This window comes from Zingiber officinale, chromosome 9B (genome assembly GCF_018446385.1).
Source record: "Zingiber officinale cultivar Zhangliang chromosome 9B, Zo_v1.1, whole genome shotgun sequence".
NCBI lineage: Eukaryota > Viridiplantae > Streptophyta > Magnoliopsida > Zingiberales > Zingiberaceae > Zingiber > Zingiber officinale.
This window is the reverse complement of record NC_056003.1, coordinates 33,871,691-33,894,007: the sequence shown is the minus strand read 5'-3', so window position 1 is coordinate 33,894,007 and position 22,317 is coordinate 33,871,691. Positions and strand designations below refer to the sequence as shown.

Below are 22,317 nucleotides of genomic sequence, written 5' to 3'. Positions count from 1 at the left end.
AGTTCGAGCTAAGTGGTTTGTTTGATATTTAAGAAGATACTTATTTAATTTCATTTGTCTCTTTTTGACCCTTGTAATTTACTAATTTCAATTTAGTCCTTATAATTTACTCATGCATTTTACTAATTTACCATTTAAGTGAACTAGAATGGTTAAGATGAGATAAATACAAATGAAAGGGGGTCAAAACTTCGAACTTATTACAAACGAAGATTTCCAGTGCATTCGACTAAATCATCATCTACACTAAGCTCGCGAAGTTGCTACTGTCTTTCTACGAGATCATTTCTAGCTCCTTTGAACAGGCCACCTTAGCGCGATCCCGATCGAGCTTAAATATCACATAGAGGGGGCTGTAAAATAAGCTACACAAGCCGAAAGGAATGATAGTCATCACCAGAAGACCCTTTGATAGTGCTAATGCACCTTGAGCGGAGCCGCCTGATGTCTCGAATGATTTTGGATCATAACCATAAATCTTCTCGGTAAGGTAACCTACTGCTGGTGCTGCAAATGAGGCGAACGATCCCTCGAATGCTCGATCAAATGCATAAATCATTGTGCGGTGCTTGGGTGGGACAACCTCTGCAAACATGGGGTTGTTGGCGCAAGAGGCACACCAGCTAATGCATAAGCCCATGAAGAACAGTGTGACGGCAAAAGCATTCCAGTTTTCTACAGACTGCTCGATTCGAGTAAGAAGAATCCAAGAAAAAGGAATGCCCATGAAGGCACTGAATTGAGCGCACATAACTCGGCCCGAGTCAGGGTAGTACTTGGAGATGCTGTCAGCTATGTATCCCCCTAGGAAGGAACCCAAAGCACATCCGACGGCGAAAAAGCTGTTTAACGCAGCTGAGCTGTTATTGTCGAATCCTTCAAGATAAGATAAAAAAAAAGTATCATGTGAACAGAGAATTCATAAGTGAAGATCAGATAATTTGTTAGAATTCTGAAGGATTCTAGTGCGCTGTATTCTGCTCGATTGTACCTATCAATTCAAACCACATTGTGAAGAAAACCATGGCTGTCCATGGTAATGAACCAACAATGCCTTGAAGGACAATGATCTGAAATGTATGCACTCTCATCACAGATTTCATTGCTAACCAGGAATTACTCCAGATCGAAGATACAGTTACGGTACCTTTCGGAACCAGGATGGCCCTGGAAAATATGCATTTTTTAGTAAGTTAATTTGCAAACTAGCAGAGAAAGCTGACATTTTCTTATGCGGCATCGAAGATAATCACTCAGTCGATACAGAAATCAAGAATCGATGCTACAATAAGCACCATCTGCACGTCTCAGGAATTAGGCATTAGAACAAAGAAGATTTCTTAAATTTTTTGGTTGAAACACAATATGCATAAATAGAAGCATAAGCAAAAGTTGGAAATGTTGTCGGCATGATCTATCCATCTATATCCGTTCCTAAGTCTTGATGCATATTTAGTCAAATATTATAACTGTAAATTTGGATGTCAAGCAAAAGAACTAAACCGAATGTCCTTCGGGAATCAGAAACTGAATCCGGAGATATGAGTATGAAGGTAAGATTGCAATAGAAATTAACCCTATGACGAAAAGTAGATCCATTGTCAATGATAATTGGGTTTTTGATGATGAGTACGAAAAAGCTTTAAAGCCTTATATAGAACTCAAAAAGATTTCCCGTCAAGCTATGGATTTTTTAGTAATAGCAAAACCGTGTGTTCTCAAATCTGACAGTGCCTCAATGATCCAGAGTCTGAGTCAATTTGCATAAAAATGGCCTCCTGAGGTTTCACCTTGCAATAACATTTTTCTAAATTACTTGTCAGGTTTTTTATTATAAAAAACTAGGACTGAAAGGATCAAAATGAATTAGCTTAGTTCACGGTAGGCAGTTCATATTGTTGAATTCAAAAGTTATCATTCCATGCTAGATCTTAACAAGAATCAAAAATTAATTAGTGAAACTTTGCAGAACACCTTACGAGTTCCAAGTTAAATGAAGGATTACTTGGATTTTATCAAGCAACAATGGCCAACTGGGAACTGAGAAAATGCAGAAAGAATCAAGAAGAATTAGAAAAGCAGACTGATGAAACTGAATAGGTCAAAATTGTATCTTACCTTTCAGTGTCATCATCAGCACCATGAGCAGCCAAAGGATCTTTCCTAGGTTCAACAACAAACAGATATACCAGAGCTCCAATCAGCAAGCTCACTGATGCCATCATGATGAAAGCAAAACGCCATCCTGGTATTCCCCAATACTCGTGTCCAGCCATAATTGTAGCCAGAACACCACCTCCGATACCCCCTACTGCACCTACAAGGCTTAACAAGCCAAATCCAGTACCACGCACACCGTCCATATAACTATCTGCGATGAATGATTGCAGTGCAGGTATGACAATGGCCAACCCAAACCCATTTATTGCCCTCCAAAATGCAGCCTGCTCAAAACGCTGGCTCAAACCAACTGCAGCTGTGGACAAAGCCCAGAAGGCAGTACCCATTGCCAAAACAACAGGGCGGTCGTGATAAAGGACTAGCACGCCTGCCACAGGACATGCTATTGACTGAACAAACTTTAGTATGAAAGTAAGGTATCCGAGCTCAATAGGACCAGCATTGAAGGCCTGACTAACTTCTTTATAAACTGCTGGTAATAGACTCTCATCGGCACGCTCCATAATAGAAGCAAGGTTGATGAGAATGAGAGACACAGAGAATCCAAATATCCTCCTTGACCTGTTTTAATAAACAATAATGTTAAGCTTTGGGTAACAATTAAACTTCCAATCTGTATTTGTTTTCTGACATGAAAATTATTCTAGTACATATGCAGCTCATAAAAGAAGACAATCGCATGGTAGCTGACTTATTGTTGTCTAGAGCAAAAATGATCCTCCAGAAGGAAATGTTACAACTTTATAACCATAAAAGAAAACTTACTGATGGAAAGAAAATGGAAAATTTTGAAAAATAGTCCTTGATCATGTGTGGGATAATGCTCATAAAAGAGCAGTCATATATAAACAACAAGACTCTCAATTAGATGACTGAACAGCTACCCCGAGTAAATTTCGAGCACTCGGGGCCGGAAGTGATCCGAGCGCTTGGAATCCCACTCAGTCGTCCACAGGTGCGCACAGTCGAGACTCGGGGTGTGCAACGTATCAGAACTGTGTATATATAACACACTAAAATAGTATAGTATGGTATTTGATGAATGACACATAAATGTCTAAGGTAAATAAAGCCCAAATGAATCCCAATCATATGGTGTTTAGTAAACTAAAACTGAGTAATTATCTGTTAGGAGCACGGCTCAAAATTTCGTTTTGTGCCGGGCGGAACGAGCGAAACTTACCATTCCGCATGCACACCGAAACCGGCACCAGGCCAACGACGATTTCATCGTCGCAGGCACCGGAGGCGTCGCGACGTGACATTTCTGGCAGCACCGAGAGCGTCGTTGGACGCTTCCAGTGGCGCCGAAAGGGTCGCGGGACACCTCCGGTGCCGCCGGAGATGTCGCCGGACTCTTCCAGCTCAGTCGGAGGCATCCGCAGGTCGCGAGCGCGTCGTGGTAGCTGGTGCGTCGTAGTCGCGGGCGCACGTGTCACGGGCGTGGTGCTACTGTAGAAAATTAACCCTAATTAAATCAAACAATTCCCACCTAACTGTGATATTTTAAAGAGACTTTCATAAACCCTAATTAAATTATCTTAATAAAATATAAAAAATATATTTAAATTTTTTAAAAAATTAATAAATTTTATTAAATAATATTCTGAAATTATTCGTACTGTTTTAAATTTTATTTTAAAATTCTAAAAAAATTATAAAAATTCTAATAAATCAAATTTATATTCTTATATATTGTTTAATTATTTTGTATTTTTTTAATATTTTAATGTTTAATTGATATTCTAAGTTTTTTTACTATTTCAAACTTATATTATTTAAATTATTAAATAAATAAATAGTTAATTTATCTGATTATATATAAAAGTATTAATTTATATAATTATAATTATTTAATCTGGAGATTGGAGAACTATAAAGGTTATTTAAGCAAAATATGACAAAACCCTTGAATTTGATTCACGTCACTCCTTTTAGTATTAATAATATAACATATTATAATATTATGATGTATCAATTTTAATTTTAGTTATTGATAGATAATTTTTTTAAAAAAAAACTATATTTAATTATTTTTTCTAACAATATGAAATTGTTTAATAATGGTGAACTTATATAAAATCAATATATAACTTATTTTTAAATTATACACAATAAATATATTTATCTAATAATTACTATATATAAATAAAAAAAAAACCAAAACCATATCGGCACGGCACGATACGATACCGAAACCGTATCGTTCCGGTCTGGGACCGAAACCTCAGCACGGGTGAAGATTTTAAACCTTGATTAGGAGTGTAGAATAAAAGGAGAAATATTATCCATAAGCAAAATTTCTAAAAAAAATTATACAAGAGAGTTTTAATTGCTAAGTAGCATAAAGGGCAACTCGATGCACGAAGCTCCCGCCATGCGGGGTCCCGGGGAAGGATCTCATTGTACGCAGCCTTACCCTACTTTTTACAATAGACTGTTTCCAGGATTCGAACCCGTGACCTTTTGGTCACATGACAACAACTTTACCATTGCGTCAAGGCTCCCCTTCAATTGCTAAGTAGAATAGATGAACCAAAATATATGGCTTCAGAAAATCCTTAGCTTTCAGCCAGGGTTCAATTAATGGGGGTTTAAAGAGTCTCAAGTAGTGCAAATTTTATTACAATTCAACCTTCAAAGATATTTCAAGAAATTTAATAGCAGATAATATCATTGTCATTAATATAGTGATTAGAAGAAAAAAACAACATAGATTCTTGTTGGAAAGTGGAAACTAGTAAGAGAATAAAACTTAGATTCTTTGTTGGGAAGTGGAAACTGTTAAAATATATAGTTTAGTCCTAAATGAGATGTTTTTTAACCAAGTTATGGTTTATGGTCCTATATATAATGTAAGTAGTATTCTTTTCATTGAACAATACTACGTTATTCTTCACTTGGATCACACAGTTCATTTCATCAGTTCTGGTTTTTCTAGTGTGAGGAGCATTGTGAATTGGGTAATAATAGCAGTGCAACCTCTCCCTTTCTCCATGCCACTTTTCCTGCCCCTGTACGCCACTTCAAACTATATTTTTTTCAGCAAGCTTTCCTCCTTGATATCTCAGCCCCAGCATGAGCATTGTTTCCCTGTGCCTGTGCCACATAACGGCCTTTCTCTTGTAATCACTGGTTCTCCGCTCAACAGAAATTCTAAATCTTGACAAATATGGTCCATAAGTATTCATTGGAGATCTTCTTCATATAGCTTTTCGAAAGTGGTCTGGAGATAGTGATCATCATCCTCTATGGTTATCCTTTCAATTTAATTTAACAAGAACTCTTTCAAGGGTTTTTTTTTGTGTGATCAAGGCTTCATGAAGGAATTGAAATGCATGAAATACTAAAATACGAAAACCGTAAAACTTTCGTGTTCGCCGTCGGAAGAGCAATTACAAAATGAAGAGCTCTTCAATGGTCACAAACCAAATCCCAATAGTCTACTTGAATGTTCCTCTTTTGACGATAAGCAGGATCAGATTTCTACTTCTCATTTCTTTCACTTGGACACAATCTCTCCCTAGAAACAAGTGAGGTATGTGGGCTATATACAAGTGACGTATATAGGCAGTTTTTGTAAACTTCTACCACATCCAACATCTCCCACTCGTCCAAGTCAAACCACTAAGACTAGTTAGTCACAAAGACTAAATAAGTCAAACTATATAAGAGTTTACTCACAAAGGCTATATCAGAACATCCAATTCATACTTAGAGAAAATGGTTCGTGCGGCAGCACACTGAGCGATAGTCGTTAAAAAGATTGTTGCATCTTACATAGCTGCTCTCCGAGTGAATAGTCTCTCTCCTGGTGGTACATATCCGTTATCTAAGAAACATCCAATCTCCCAGTGGCACAACCATTATCTTGGAGATATTCATATCTTACTATTTATCCAGATTAAATAATCTTTATTTACATCAATAACATCTTTAATCCCTCATAATGACTATTATGTCAAGAGCATGCTCCATATTCAATATTCACAATCATTTCTATACATAACAAAAATGGGTCGACTAGTGAATAACATCAAAAGATGTAAAACTATTTAATCTTCCTTTTTAGCTAGAATATATTCATTCTAAGCAGTCGTTTTCCTAGTTATGCTCCATAGACCGAATCATCCATAGCTGGAAACATACTAAAGTAGCAGTCACTAATAAAACTTTAAGTAAACAACTAAATAGTCACTTAGGGCAAAACTGAGATTAACTTATAATCTCAAGGGTCTTACATAGTGGAGAAGCAGAGATCCATTCTCCTACTACCCTTATTGTCGCAATAGCACATGTGGTATGAATCACATGCTACGAAATTATCCTCTTTATAAAAAAGAGAGTATGTTTTCCTCAAATTTAACATCGTACGGATTTTGATCTAGACATACCTAATGTTTAATCCTAAATTCAACTCATGAATTCAAATCTGACTTCCAACACGTTTAGTAAATGGTGGGTTCATTTACTTCGATCATTATTAATACATAACTAATCTTATCTTGACACAATTATCAAGACGACCTTAATTTATGAATATGTCTCCGTTCTAAGTAAGATGTCCCATAAGTGACAGTTTTACCTTTATTTGTACTTACAAACAAAGATAATTGTCCATGTGAGTGGACCAATCTCAACCTGCCAATATGTTCATGAGATCTTATATGAATGTAATAAAAACAACATATACAATAAATAAATTATGGCAAATCACACAATCAAATCACAATATCTGATTGTCAATATTGTTACATTCTACAAAGTCCCAAAGACTTTACATGTTCTCTAAATGACTCTCTAGTCATTGGCTTAGTAAAATGATCTACATGTGTAGGGGCATACTCAAGAATTGCCTTCCTTTTAGCCACAATATCCTTTACAAAATTATACTTAATTTCTATATATTTACCTTTGCTGTGAAAGTTATTGCAGCTTAACTGTCACAGGACATTGTAAATGGACTTCTAGTCCTCAGCAATTTTCAAATGCTTCACAAATCTGTCCTCAGCAATCTTCATATGCTTCAGGAACCTTCTTAACCAGACTGCTTCTTGCACAGCCACTAAACATGCCACATATTTAGCTTCCATAGTTGACAAAGCTACACAAGCCTGTTTCTTACTGCTCTATGAGATGACGCTACCATTCAACAAGAACGCATAGCTTGATGTGAACTTTCTATCATCCCCAACCCCATCTACATCTGAATAGCCTTTCAGACTGTTATTTGATCCTTGAAAACAAAGACAATAATCTGTTATCGCCTTCAGATATCCGAATATCCTTTTCACCTCCTTCCAGTATCTTGGTTAAGCCAACAACATAGCTGATATCGGGACGTGTACACATCAAATTACCAATAGCACTGACATATGATTTTTTGTTCATCTCAGCTATTTTCTCATGAGTTTTGGGACTCATACTCTTGCTCAAAACAGTACCTTTCACAATATGTGTATATTCTACGTTGCAATTAGACATGCTGAAATGATATAACATCTTATTTATATAAGACTCTTGTAACAGATTCAAAAGTTTTTTAGAATGATCTCTAATGATTTTCACCCCTAAGATGTACTTAGCTTCTCTCATATCCGTTGTATCAAATTATGATGATAGTCACTTCTTAACTTCATTCACATATCCTATGTCATTTCCAGCTATCAGCATATCATCAACATATAATGATAAAATGACATACTTTCCTTTTTCCCTTTTCAGGAAAACGCAATGATCCTTATTGATCATCTCGAAACCATAAGATAAAATGACTCCGCTAAAGCTTATGTTTCATTGTATTGATGCTTGTTTTTGCCTATATATAGATTTTTTATGTCTACATACTTTCTTCTCTTGGCCTTCAGTAATGAAACCTTTTGGCTGAATCATATAGATTTCCTCGTCAAGCATATTGTTAAAGAAAACAGTTTTTACATCCATATGATATAATTCCAAGTCATAATGTGCCACAAAGACTAAAATAACTCGTATTGACACAAATTTCACTACGAGAGAAAATGTCTCTTCAAAGTCAATACCCTCCATTTGAGTAATATCCTTTTGCAACCAAACGAGCTTTGTATCTGTTAATCGATCCATTAGCTTTCCTCTTTATCTTGAGAATCCACTTATTCCCAATAGTCTTTCGACCCAAAGAAAGATCGACTAAGTCCCAAACATGATTTTGATTCATAGACTCCATCTCTTCAACCATTGCAGCTTTCCACTTTTCTCTAACTCTACATCCCAATGCTTCCTCAATAGATTAAGGTTCATCATCATAGGAGTGTCATCAATGTCTCATTCTCAATATCAAATCTCTTTTTAGGTTTAATTTTACGAACACTTTTTTGTTAGTTGGGCTGTTAAGAAGTCAACTCATGACTTGACAAATAACTTCCACTCGGTTGACTAGACTCAGACATCCTTTTTGACACCTCTCTTGTTGATAATATCTCATCCTCCTCAAATAGAGGAACACTTTTATCAACATTACCTCTTGTTGAGAACTCTGTTTCGAGAAAAGTCGCATCTCTCGAATCTATTTCGGAGATGGTTTCATCTTTTTACTCACCTATGAAAACATAACCTTTAGAGGTCTCAGAATATCTAATAAAGATACATTTCTTACCCTTAGGTCCTAGTTTTCCATACTTGTGAAAACTATCATGAACATAGACAGCTAACCCCCAAGGTCTGATTACTCAAATCTGATTTTCTGTCTTTCCATTGTTCATATGAGGTAGATGGAACTGATTTTGAAGATACTTTGTTAAGTATATAGGTTGCAGCTAATAATGCATCTCCCCAATAGGAGATCGACAAATTGGCCTGCATCATAATAGACTTAACCATTTCAAAAAGAATCCTATTTCTTCTTTTAGCTATCCTATTTTGTTATGGAGCTCCAAGGATTGTCAGATGTCTAATAATCCCTCTATTATTACATATTGCCTTGAACATATCAAACAAATATGCCCCCCCCCCCCCCCCCACACTATATGCGTAAAGTCTTAACTTTACGTTTCGTTTGATTCTCAACTTAGTTCATATAACGAATGAAGCAATCCAATACTTCAAATTTATGAGAAATCAAATACACATGACCAAAACGAAAGAAATCAACAATAAATGTAATGAAATAGGAAGCTCCATGTCTAGCCTTCACATTCATTAGACTACACGAATGAATTAATTGCAATGGTGACTCGGCTCTATTAGACTTACCAAAAGGTTTCTTAGTTGCTTTTCCAGCAAGACAATGCTCACATATAGACAAGTGAATCTTAGCCCGAGTGCCTAATAGACCCTCTTTAGCGAATTGATTTATACGTTCTTATCCTATGTGTCCTAATCTATCATGCCAAACTGATATGCATAGATCATATACACTTTTATGCATGTTTTGACGTACATTCATGTACTTTATTTGTGCATTTCTATACCTCTTATCATACTTTCAACATAATTACTCTTTTTTGTCGGAGATCTACACTTTGTGTGTTTTCTATTGTCACTTTTGGGGCGAAAACAGTGCTCGTAGACGATCTGAAGAGCAAAGGAGGACAGAAGACTATGGCCGTGTGAATCCACACGGCCGTGTCAAAGAAGTAGAGAAGGAAAAGGCCATGGTCGTGTGTCTTCACACGACTGTGTGGCCTACTAGAGGAGGAGCAGAACACGACCATGTGACTTCACACGACCGTGCCACCTGTCCAGAGACCAAGCAAGACACAGCTATGTGAATTCACACGGTCGTGCCACCTAACCCGAAGCTAAGAAGAAGGTGGCCGTGTGGATACCACACGACCGTGGCACAAGTCATACCAGATTCGTGCCCAACACTATATAATGGGATCTCTTTCCCTTTTCAAGAGGAAGAAGGTTCTCCCTTTGGGAGATCCATCTTGGTGACGATCTACGTTCTCCACGCTCTCCGTTCGACGATCCGAGGCTGTTTCCAACATCACATCGATTCCGTAAGCAAAGGATTAAATATGGAGATCACTCGATGCAACCGGATAAGCATTCTTCTCCCTTCTTCTTCTTGTTGGGTTTGGATGCTTTCAATCCTTATGTCTTTGGATCATTTTCTTCTTACCATGGAATAGATCTATTATTTTATGATTAAGGGAGTAATTGAGGTGTGGATTGATGTAAGAACTCATGGATATGCCAATTTCCTATCTAGATGACATTATCAGGCCTTGTATCTATTTGATCTTATGTGAATTTGTTGTGCTTGAACTTAATTCTCATGTTTGATTGGATGTTTGTGTGGAATTGCTGATCCCGTAGAGGGGATGCCCTAGATTGTATGACCGAGGGGTTCTAGTGACAAGGGTAAACCGTTTCAGGATGTTTAGGGAAGCACCTTGAAAGGAAAAACAAATCCCCACAAGAAAGTAGGGAATTGCACATAATTGTTATCTTTATCTCTATAGTTAATTGTGTATGAGTGTGTTCCTTTGATTTATGACCGAGGGGCCCTTGACAGGGGTGACTCGTTACCGAACATCATAGGAATGACTTCTGTTTAATAGCAAGGGATATCGATCCAAATAGCATGCCGGCTTGACCACTGCATGGGAGAGCCGATAATAAATCTAACTTCCTACAAGTACATATTAATTGAGGATAGCAATTGGTGGACCATGATATATTAATAAACATCACAATGAAACCGAACCCCTAGAACATTTCCCCAAGCCAAGTTTCCTCCTCTCTCTCTTTCCTCTTCTCAATCTATTTCCCTTTACTTAGCGCGTAACTTTTAACCGCCAATTATTTAGCTAATTCTATGTGAGAGATCACTGGTGCTTATAATCAGCCCTGTGGGTTCGACGATCTTTTATATTACTGACAACGTAATCATGCTCGTGCGGTAGCGTAACACAAACCTCATTAATTATACCTGCATCACTAGTTAGAGCAATGTTCGAAAAACAACCCTTAATAGCACAATTAACATCTGGTTCTACATCAAGAACGATAAAACTATTTGTTTAAAAATCATATTCAATTAATACCAAATCAATCTTAAGTTCAACATATCGGCTGTAAAAATTAATACAATACCCTAAATCAAGAAGACATGTAACAGAAACAAGATTCAGTCAAATTTCATGAGCATACAGGATATCATGTAGAAACAAAACACTACCACCATGGAAGTTGAGTTTGCAAGTGTTGACTCCTTTGACTTCAACCTTGCATTATTTACCACATAGATCCATTTGTTGTCAGCTGGTACCCGACGGTACTCTACAAATGTAACTCGCTTCCGAGTTACATGGTTGGTTACTCTCGAATCTATAATCCACAAAAGATAAGAATCAGCTAACAATACTAAACTAGCAACAAAATGCTTAAGAAAAGAAGACGTACTTAGATTTACCTTTTTCGGCTCAGTGCACTCCCGAACGAAGTGACCTTTCTTACCACAATTAAAGCAAGTCAACTTGCTTTTAGGTTTCACTCCGATCTTCTTTCCTTTCTTCTTGATTAGACCTGCCCCACAGTATCAGCTTCTTGCTTCTTTCCCTTCCCCTTCTTGAATCATTTTTTTTCCTTAGATCCAGATGATCCAACAAAACCGATAGCCACATAGGCCAGTCCAAAAATCCTTGGGGATTCTCTTTCTCCACCTCCAATTCTACATGGTGTGAGACATCAGTGAAAGTCTTGATACTTTTACTGTGAGTTAGGGTTTGCTTCATGGTCTACAAGAATTTGAAACGGAACGAATAACTGTTTGAACTTGTTATACATTGGTCAACTCATGACCAGCAATTTTAAACTTCTAAATCATGTTCGACGTCTCCTTAAGATGTTGAACCATCGAAACATTCAGACACTTCTTGTAACTGTTAAACTTGATCGTCAGCTATAGAAGCTTGCTCAGACTTACTCCACTATATTTCTCCTTAAGGACTACCCAGACTGCATGAGCCGAAAGATACGACTCATACTCAAAAGTTAGGTCATCAACCATTGAACTAAACAATATGCCCTTTGCAGTGGACTCTTTTTTCTTCCATGCCTTATAGGCATCAAGATCTTGTCTGTTATGTGCAGTGGAATCATCTATAGGTTCTACCATAACCTGATTTATAACTTCAAGAACTTCTTGTTCTTCAAGTACATACTATATCCTGAGGTGCTAGATTTTATAGTTTTCTCCATTAAATTTTTCTCCCATATTGAGTTCAGCTATACTGTTCTGGGTTGCCATAATCTACCATAAATAAACAAATTATTTAGATATTCATTGTATATTACATGTACGTAATATTTTATCAACTCAATATAAATTTGAATTAGTTTACAAAATCAAGTGATAATTATATTTCCACTCATTATTTGTATTTTCCAATCTGACCGACATTGATGGATTATATTGCATACACCCCATCTAGTGAACTTCATCATTATTCACCTTTTTCTTTAATTAAATGAACTAATCATTTATAATTATAATCATAATGAACTAATCAAAGAGTATCTGCATTAATCATTTATCATGCATTATGTAGAGTAATAAGCATAAATATACATATGAATGAACATATCATTAACATAAATATGTTGCATATTGTTAACATATAACAAACTCACGTAACCTAAACGGACTAATACTGTTTATACGCAACAACAGTAACAATAACAAAATTCTAACAAACTAGATAGGTTAACACCACTCCACTAGGACAGACACTAGTATAGCAACCAACATTATCTCTTTCAAACTGGACTTATTTGGGGCAATCTCGAGTAGGACAGCTTCAGGATTCTCCATTGGATCTACAATCGGATCCTCTTCAGGAACTTCCTCAAACTCTTCAAGATCCTCTTCGGACTTTTCAGGATCCTCTTCATCCATATGGTGAAGCAGTTCCTCACATAACTCTGAATATGTGAAGCATTCTTTATGGTGCCCCCATACATAGTCTACTACCACCTTGGGATACACCGACAATGAACGTATCAAAGCCCAGATTCAGTAATTGTCCAGGACGGGAAACGCTTCCCGCTCGAGTTTCTAGAATAATCTATCGAGCCATCGAATGTGTCCATCGACTCCATAAACAAGGTTATACTCGATCTCCTGAATTTGCTCTCGTAGCTCATTCCGTCGCACTTCATGATGAGTTAAGGTGGTAATCATCCGTGTCATATGTAAATTAAAATTAAATAAGTCAGTACAAAACTGACTAACCAGTACAAAATTGGCTTAATTCAATTTATACAGGTATAGAACCAACATTATTAATCAAGAATAAATAAATCTTCTAGATTTTCAGGAGTCTAAGTCGACTGAACCCATTAGACCGGTCGATTGGGAATCCAAATCCTAAGCTTGGTCCATTGTCCTCGTTAAAACTAATCTAATTAGACAAGGATCTTCTGTACCTATGTTTTGTTATTATTGAATCTAAACTCATTTAAGCCAATCTAAGACTTATTGATCAAACTCAGCTCCGTTTGATCAAACCAATACCTATTGGATTAAGTCTGACCCATTAGAATAAGTCTAATCCATTTTATCAAATTTGACCCAATAGAACAAATTTGGTCATTTGATCATATCTGATCCAAGCCCAATTAATTAATCTTTGAATTAGACCAATTCTGATTTGGACCAAACTGGTTTAGTTAAAACAACTAATGGTTTGACCAAGAACAGGGTGTAAGTGAACCAAATTGGTCTTGTTAAACCAACCTAGTCTAGTTCAATGAACTAGTTAGTGATCTAATAAGCCCAATTACAATTAATATCCATGTACATTAAAAAAATAATTAAAGGTTTTTTTTTCATAATGGTGTTATGCCATGCATAAAAAAAATGTGTTTTTTAAACATACATTTAAACAAAAAAAAAAAACGTAACCAAACCGAATTTTTTATATATCAAATTTTTTCTCAAATAGTAATTTTGTTCGACCTTCTTCACTACGCCCACGCCACAAGTCGCACGCCGCTTCCACACAACTACAACAACGGTCGCCTGCCACGATGGCCAATCACCTGCCTACTAGGGCGATCGCCGATCCTTTCCGGCGATGGACTCTCTTGGCCTGACGACGACGCCATTGGCCGTTAACGCAAAAAAACTTCGAAACACGATTTTCAGCTCACCCCAGCCACTGGAACATCGCCGGCCAAACGGGAAACCTTCTCTGGATCTAGTATGTCGTTGTCGACATACCTCTGTGACACAAGCCTGGCTCCGGCCACGATTTCCCTGCCTGACATAGCATGCTGCTCGGTAGCAGTGCTGTCACCGGCAAGCAACTCGGTGGCTTACCCTATTACCGATTTCGGAGGAAATTTCCGTGGGTGTTGGCTGCTTCGTTCAGGGCCTAGCGAAGGTCGCAGATCATAACTCAGTCGTGGTTTTGCCCAGTGACATATTGTGATTTTAACAGTGCAGAAAAGAATTTTCAAATGCATAGGAATCATGCATTCCAATCTAATGGTCTGATACCAATGAAGGAATTGAAAAGCATGAAATACTAAAATACAAAAACCATAAAACTTACAGTGATCTGCAAGGATGAATCCTGTTATTCGTGCTCGTCGCCAGAAGATTCGAGCTCACTGTCGGAAGAGCAATTACAAAATGAAGAGCTCTTCAATGGTCACAAACCAAATCCTAATAACCTACTTGGATGTTCCTCATTTGACGATAAGCAGGATCATATTTCGACTTCTCGTTTCTTCCACTTGGATGCAACCTCTCCCTAGAAACAAGTGAGGTATGCGGGTTATCAAGATACAAGTGAGGTATGTGGGCATTTTTTGTAACTGCCCACACCTTCCACTTCTCCCACGCCCAACACTTCAGTAGTACATCATGTTCTCATGGAGATAACCCTCTCCTCACCTAAGGGTTCATCTATGTTTTTAGGGTGAGATTAAAAATTTTATTTTTTTTTTATGCATGTTTTAGATATATATATATTCAAAAGAAAATAATGTTGACCCCACCTAATGGGATAAGGCTTGGTTGATGTTGTTGTTGTATTCAAAAGAAAATATGCCCTAGTGTTAAACTAAGGGTATTCTTGTATGCAAGCATATTTGAGATTCAAGATATAGAAAAATGTGTTGGTGCAATCGACCTCATTTTGATGTTATTTGACAATTTGTTTAATGGAGCTTGGTCAAGGTTGACATAGTCAATTGAGAAGTCTAATCAGGTCAGGGTTGATCAAATGACTAGCAAGTGGTGAGTAGTCTACCAAGTGACTAGCAAGTCCAAGCAAGTCACCTTGACCTGATGCCTGTAAGAGGAAAATTCTAAGGAGAGATAACCCTAGGTACCTAGGAGAGGTAACCCTAGGTAAAGAGGAAAACCCTAGGTAAAGAGTAAAATCCTAGGGGAAGGTAACCCTAGATAATGAAAAGTCTTGGAGGAGTGAACTTTAGAGCCAGGCAATGGAACCTTAGAGGAGGTAACCCTAGGTACCTAGGGGGAGGTAACCCAAGGTAGTGAGAAGTCTTGGAGGAGTAAACTCCAAGCATGTGTGACCACGATCGATAGGACCAGTGAATTTTGGTAAACCTAAATATAGTTTTACCAATATTATTTTACACTACTATTTGTTATTGTGCTAATTTAGAATTACAGAAAAAGTCTTAGTGGATCAGGCATTCAGATACTGAGCAGAGAAAGTCTAAACAGATTTGGAGGACTAGATGTTTGACAGATGAGTGAGGTAAGCTCCTGGAGGGAGTGCAGTGAGGTTGTGTCCCATAAGGGACAAACTTTAGATGTTGATCCAACTGAAGAAACGGATGGAGGTTTGTACGTTGAGATCAGCACAGTCCTTACTGTCTTGTTTATACATTAATATATCCGGATAACTATATTTTGCAAAAGCACTATTATTATTGTATTTGTGCTAAATCTGTTTTACAGATAAAACTGAGTTCCAGGTTGACCAAGGTTCGATCAACCGAACCATAGGATTGGTCGACCGATCAAGCCAAAATGGCATAATTAGCGAACTTGGTAAACAAGCGGATCGGTCGACCGATAATGAGAATCAGTCGAGTGAACCCAATATGGAAGTTACAGGCGATCAGATCGAATCTTCGCTGGAATGGTAATTCAAGTGTTCAGTCGACCGACAGGCTTTATTAGTCAATTGAACAATGAAAATCACAAGATTTCGGATCAACGTAAAGAAAGAAGGCGCAAGGTTCAGTCAACCGATAGAAGTATCAGTTGTAAGATACGACAATTAAATAATAAGTGTAATTGGAGAAATAACCTTATAACATTTTCTGTGATTTTTTAGAAATTTTTTTAGATTTAAATAGAGTCTGTATGATACGTTTTAAAGGGATTGATCTATTAGACTTAGGGAAACCTTGTTTGGAATACCCATTTAAGTAGGAGTTGATTGACTTAATTTAACCAAAGGTTATATTTGATTAACTTAGATATAAAATCAAAACCTAAGTCCTTCCCCTCATTTCTCCCAATCCTTCATCCTCCCCAACTCCTCGCGCCACCGCCCGATGTCGCACGACCCATTGTCGCCAACCTCTCTCTAGCCACAAGCAAGACATCGCCCTTTACCTCTCCTCCCTGGACGATGGTCCCGAACAGAGGTCAACCAACGTGTCGACTACCCGCAAGCTACACCTCCCCGTGCCCTAATCACTATCTCCTCCCGATTCACCGCCTATGCCCTAATCTTTGCTCTAGATCGCTGACCGCCGACCCCGACCCTTCACTTAAGGCCAAATCAATGTCGTAGTCGATCGTGTGAGAGCCGCCGATTTCATATGCGCCGATGCCCTTTGGCTATGCCAAGCTCGGACAACCATTGTCGTCGCTCTTACCGTTTATGCCGAACCCAGCTAGCGTTCGTTGCTATCCTGAGGCCGCCACTGTCCTTAAGGCAATCGCCTCCCTATTTCCTATTTTCGGTCGAGAACAACCACTCCATCTAGTAATTTCACCGCCCTTCATCGGATTTGGACAACTTTCATCATATCTGGATTGCAGCTCTTCTGGCAATTTCAGGCCACTGTTAAGCCGCTATCGGTGAGTTCGGGTAAAGGATTAATTAACGTTGGATTAAATCCTATTTGCTTCAATTGATAGAGTGAAATGCATGAACAACAGTGATAGTATTGTATGATATTAAGGGAGATCGTTGGTGACCGTTTAGACGTTGATATGTACCCTAAGCTAAAGAAGACGAACATGGATCTCAATGGGATCACTCAGAGGTTGCTCTATCAAGGTCCTTATTTGATGCTTGTGCATTTCCTATGTTAGATTGTTTCAGTCTCGTGATTAGAATTGTGGATTAATATGAATAATTGATGGATTAAGTGAATTGGGGTTAGTGAGATGTTGATCAATGTAAGTGGATTAATAGGATGATATATTGATTTTAAATCCTTAGTTTTGCGTCGTATTCTGTATTGGTAGGATTCGAGCTGGATGTGATCTCATGAACTTGAAGACAGTTGGAACGAACTACAAATAAAGGCGGGTACTTCTTGCCTTACTTCTTTAATTCTTTGACCTTAGTGCATGAGCTATATTTGGATAGTTGCTGAATTTACCTTGACTCTACTCATATTTTACCTGAGTTTGATACTTACATGCTTGACCTTAGATATGATCGTTTTGATATCTATACAGTCTCTCGTTGTTATCCATGATATTTAGTAAATACTAGATACTTTGTTTACTCGCATTGATTGCTGTATATACATGTACTCTTTGAGCATACTGATTTTACTGTAGCATAGTTGATTGCTATATATATCTGTGGTGATGGCTATTCGCATCTTGCTCATCATATCATTGTATGCATGTCGACAACTATGTCTCCCTTGTAGTTGAGAGAGTCGTTGGCCAGAGACGCACACTCAACCACTTAGGGATAGTGGTAGCTGAAGTATATGTCGTTTGTCCGGTCATGCCTACTCGGCCACTCATGGATATTGGTAGTTGGAATTGCGAGCAGCAGGGGCCCGTTGTTATGTAGCTAGTCAACTACTATGCAAATTGTCCACTCGGTCATTCAAGAGTAGTAGTAGCTAGAGTGTTGTACAATTGTCATTGTCCCGACCTCTTGACCACACAGGGTCATAGTAGCTGAGGGGTGGGCAGGAGTGACCATGTCATGCATATGCATATGATATTGTGTTTGCATATACTGTTGATTTATTGTATCTGTATGTCTGTAATATGTTACATATGATTGAAATATGTCTGTTGCATGTGCATCGACACTGGTTTACTTATTGGCAGTATGTATATGTCATACATATTGCTCTTGTAGTTATGAGCAGTATTGTTGCAGATCCCCACTTACACCTAACTTTCTATTACTTAATATATGAATTCAGGTATGGATATTTACTATGATGTCACTATTATTCTTGCTATTATTTCCCCATAAGACTATATACCTTTGAATCTCTAGATATATTATGTGCATGCACTATCTGTCTTATACCGCTGAGTCATTTAAACTCACCACCCTATTTGTACTTTTATTTTCGCCAGGTAACAAGTAGATGGTACAAGGTCACTTGAAGTATCCTGATTGACAGTCCCACGTCACATCCGAGGATGATTTTCTAGTTTTGCTTCCTGCTTTATTTGCATTATGAATTTGTGGACTTGTTGTAATAATTTGACTCGATTTTGGAGTTTAGCTCTTTGAATCTTGTATTTGCTTTGTTGTTGTTGTGTCAAGTCGGGCCGGCTTGCAATTAGTTGTTTTAGTTTATATATTTTACTTTATGTCTTCCATATGTTTTTATTCTAACCGTGTGGGCTACATATTATACTACGTCGTTGTGTTTAATTCTAGTCGTGTGGGTTGTAAATACTATACTTGTACTATCTTGTGACATTGTATCCAGGTTCTATATGTTGTTATAAGGGTGGAGATGTTGTCCATTTGTCGAGCAGGGACTCCTCGGGACATGACATTAGTATACCTAAAGGATCAGTCGACCGAACTCTGCCTATAAAAGAAGCCCTCGAACACCGAGCCAGACACAACTCTCTCATCCGATCTACATTTCTCTTGTTGTCACTGTCTGTGCAAGCTTCGACAAGTCTGCTCCGACAACTCTGCTCCAAGGAATTCTCCAACTATGCTACATCTCTACTTAATTGTTGTTGGTAACTTTAATATTGTCTTGCACTTATTCTTTGAAGATAGTAGAATTGTTACTATCATCATATCATACTTGCACAATCTTGCTTCTTCAGAAGAACTAATATTAGTATTTCCTAATGAAAGTGGTCAAAGATCGCAGGTCTTGGAGTAAGAGTCGTCTGAGCTCCGAACCAAGTAAAAATAACCGAGTCTTTAGTGTTACTTTCTTTTTATTTCCGCTGCAATTCTTACTCTGATTCGATTTTATGTTAATCATAAAGAAAATATTTTTAACGAACGAGGTTCCTCCCTCATCCAACAAAATGTATAAGAGCACTTTTGCTCAATTGATTTTCTAGTGAATATTCTGTGAGGATGGCTCACACCAAACATGACACGAGCCATGTAGTAGGAAGGGTGTCCAAACCAAGTTAAAAAATTATGCTAGTACTAGTTGTTGTGTTTTTCATTTAAATTCCTGCTGCATATTTCACACATCATCTATAAATGCATTTGAATATAACAATTGTCTTGAGTTTGTGATTGCGATGATTTGTCATTATCTATTCACCCCCTTCTAGTCGTGCCTTCACATTCCAATGGAATGAAGGCTCCCTGAAACTGAATCTTAAATCTAACTACCGAGACCGTTTGTGGTCATTCGCCTCTAGTTATACTTGTACTTATGGATCTAAAATTGTTCCCAATTCGACTAAATAAAAGCTAGAAGCCAAAAATATATTTACCCTACCTAACCAGCAGAACCTTTTCTTTAGCTTCCATAGGATGATGATGAGAGAATTACAAACACCTTAAGGTAAATAGAGTAATTTCAATGACCATCTAAGAATATTTTTGAGATGGAAACAAAACTTCATCTGGTTTCATTTAAATTCCTCAGATTATGAGAATGTGCTTTATTATATTGGAATGACTTTCTCACACGTCAAGCATCATCTAAGAAGGATAGATTGTCTTTTGTGCATTCAAACTTTCCTAATTTTCAGTATGCCAACAAACTCATCCATTTACAGCTACATCAAAATAGATTAAAGGGCACTGCTATGTGCTTTTTCTGGTATTGAAGGATGAAATTATAGCCTAACTTTTGAATTAAAACCTTCTCCACTTCCGTAGTGATGCCCTATCCTTTTTGGTACATTCCTTAAACGTATATGCATCTGAATCAACCAACAAAGTAATTGAACATGCATATAAATCCACTGACACCATATTTGCAATCCAGCTAACTTAAATACACTCGACAGCATAAAGCACACTCCGCAAGAATGCTATGCAACAGCAAGCTGGATAGTTTCATGTTCTTATGAAATAATTAGTCAAAAATCAACTCATTAATTCCATAGAATCTTCCCTGGCGTCAAAAACTCCAACTTTAGCTGGATCATATATCAGCAACTTAATTCCAATCCATCTCAACCAACAAAGAAACATTTTAAAAAAATGAAAGAAGCATTACGCAGTTGCTCCCATTTAAACTTTGGGGCTTTAAATCAGCTTCAAGATTCAAGAACAATCACTATTTTCGCAAATCCAATCAAAAGGACGTCAACATTCTTGAGGAGAGTAGTAATAATCCAAAGCAGATTAGAAAAACAAACTGAAACATGTAAAAAGGGCGAGAGATGTAAGGACGAATTACTTCATTTTGCCGGGGGTGAAGGAGGATGCCCCGCAAGGCGAGGAACAAGCTCTGTGCCTCATAAGAAGCTTCAAAACGAGGACTTTGAAGGGAAAAAAAAGGTAGCTGAGTTGCGACGGCAACGCCTACGAAACCGCTCCGACCTATTCCATGGCGATAGATTTGGGTCTCGAGATCGGAGACGGCAAATAAAAAAAAAAAAAAAGAAAAGAAACGACAATCGAGGAAGAAACCGTAGCACGACTTGGAAATACTGATTTGTTAATTAATTTAACTGTATTCAGAAGCAAAACTAAATAAAGGCACAGAAATGAAAATCCATATGATTTTTATTTGTCTGGTGGGTGTACGATGCGAGCGTTTCTTAATTTATTAGATGAATCAGCACAACAAGTGTAACCTGAATGGCAACTAATGGTCAGTAATTATTTATTTATGATTTATCCCTTTCGTGATAAATTAGTAGGGACACTGGGACAATTAAAAGGTGATTTTACACAGGAATAACAACTAAAAAAGTAACCCTTTTTTTAATAAATTATCAAAACAATATCTCACTCATATTTAATTATCTAAATCAAATTTTAAAAAATAAAAAACCCTTCATTATATTTTTATAATTAAAAATAATAATTAAATTTTCCTTTACATAAGTGATATAAATATTTTTCACCAAAGTAATTAAAATTATTTCAATACGATCAAATTCATCAATAAAAATGATAATAAGTCTTATATTATTTATATTATTAGAATTAGAGATGGTAATTTTCTTCCAATCTAATATTCGATCTAAATAAAAAAAAGTATAGAGTAATTATCAATATTTAATATCTGACTTGAATATTCGATTAAATTATATATATATATATATATATATATATATATATGACTTGAATATTCGATTATATTATATATATATATAATAATTGAATGGAAAAAATATTATTATTATAGATATTCGATACCTAATAAATATGAAAATAAATGATATGAAATTTGATTCAAATCCTATCTATTATCCTCCCTAATTTGAACAGCTTAAGCTATTAACAATTTTTATAGTGAATTTCACCATAAAAATTAAATAATTTTAATTTATATATATATAATACTTATAAATAATATTGAAATAAGGATTATGGGACCCATTTTAAAACGTTTTTAAATGTTTTTTTTTTTTTTTACAATTATGCTAATTAAGGATGTCTTTTTAGGGGGCATTTAGTTTAGGGGAATAGGAGTGGGGAATGGGAATGAGAATCATTGATTGTCATTGTTAATATTTGGATTATAGGAATAGGAATACAAATAAGGGAATGA

At 36.9% G+C, this 22,317-nt stretch overlaps 1 protein-coding gene across 3 annotated transcripts; it reads right to left on the bottom strand.

Annotated features, from left to right (window-relative positions):
- Window positions 1-139: 139 nt before the first annotated feature.
- LOC122023846 (putative glycerol-3-phosphate transporter 2) lies at window positions 140-21,259 on the bottom strand. 3 transcript variants are annotated; one of them, XM_042582231.1, is made up of 5 exons: window positions 20,995-21,259; window positions 11,348-11,496; window positions 2,119-2,742; window positions 992-1,167; window positions 140-876 (listed from the first exon to the last, which is right to left on the bottom strand). In XM_042582231.1, exons 3-5 carry the CDS (start codon window positions 2,682-2,684, stop codon window positions 275-277), a joined length of 1,344 nt encoding a protein of 447 aa, XP_042438165.1. In that variant the 5' UTR covers window positions 2,685-2,742; window positions 11,348-11,496; window positions 20,995-21,259; the 3' UTR covers window positions 140-274. The 3 variants fall into 3 exon arrangements, with proteins under 3 accessions (XP_042438165.1, XP_042438166.1, XP_042438164.1); XM_042582232.1 differs by lacking the exon at window positions 20,995-21,259 and adding an exon at window positions 11,582-11,836; XM_042582230.1 differs by lacking the exon at window positions 11,348-11,496 and having other exon boundaries at window positions 20,995-21,258.
- Window positions 21,260-22,317: the final 1,058 nt, after the last annotated feature.

What these genes read in the sequence shown, in the direction of transcription:
- LOC122023846 (XM_042582230.1), bottom strand. Translation starts at nt 21,056, where the DNA reads ATGAGGCACAGAGCTTGTTCCTCGCCTTGCGGGGCATCCTCCTTCACC. An exon ending in TTCACCCCCGGCAAAATGAA is followed by an intron (nt 2,743 to 20,994) that starts GTAATTCGTCCT and finishes TTATTAAAACAG; the next exon opens with GTCAAGGAGGATATTTGGAT. An exon ending in GCTGATGATGACACTGAAAG is followed by an intron (nt 1,168 to 2,118) that starts GTAAGATACAAT and finishes CATATTTTCCAG; the next exon opens with GGCCATCCTGGTTCCGAAAG.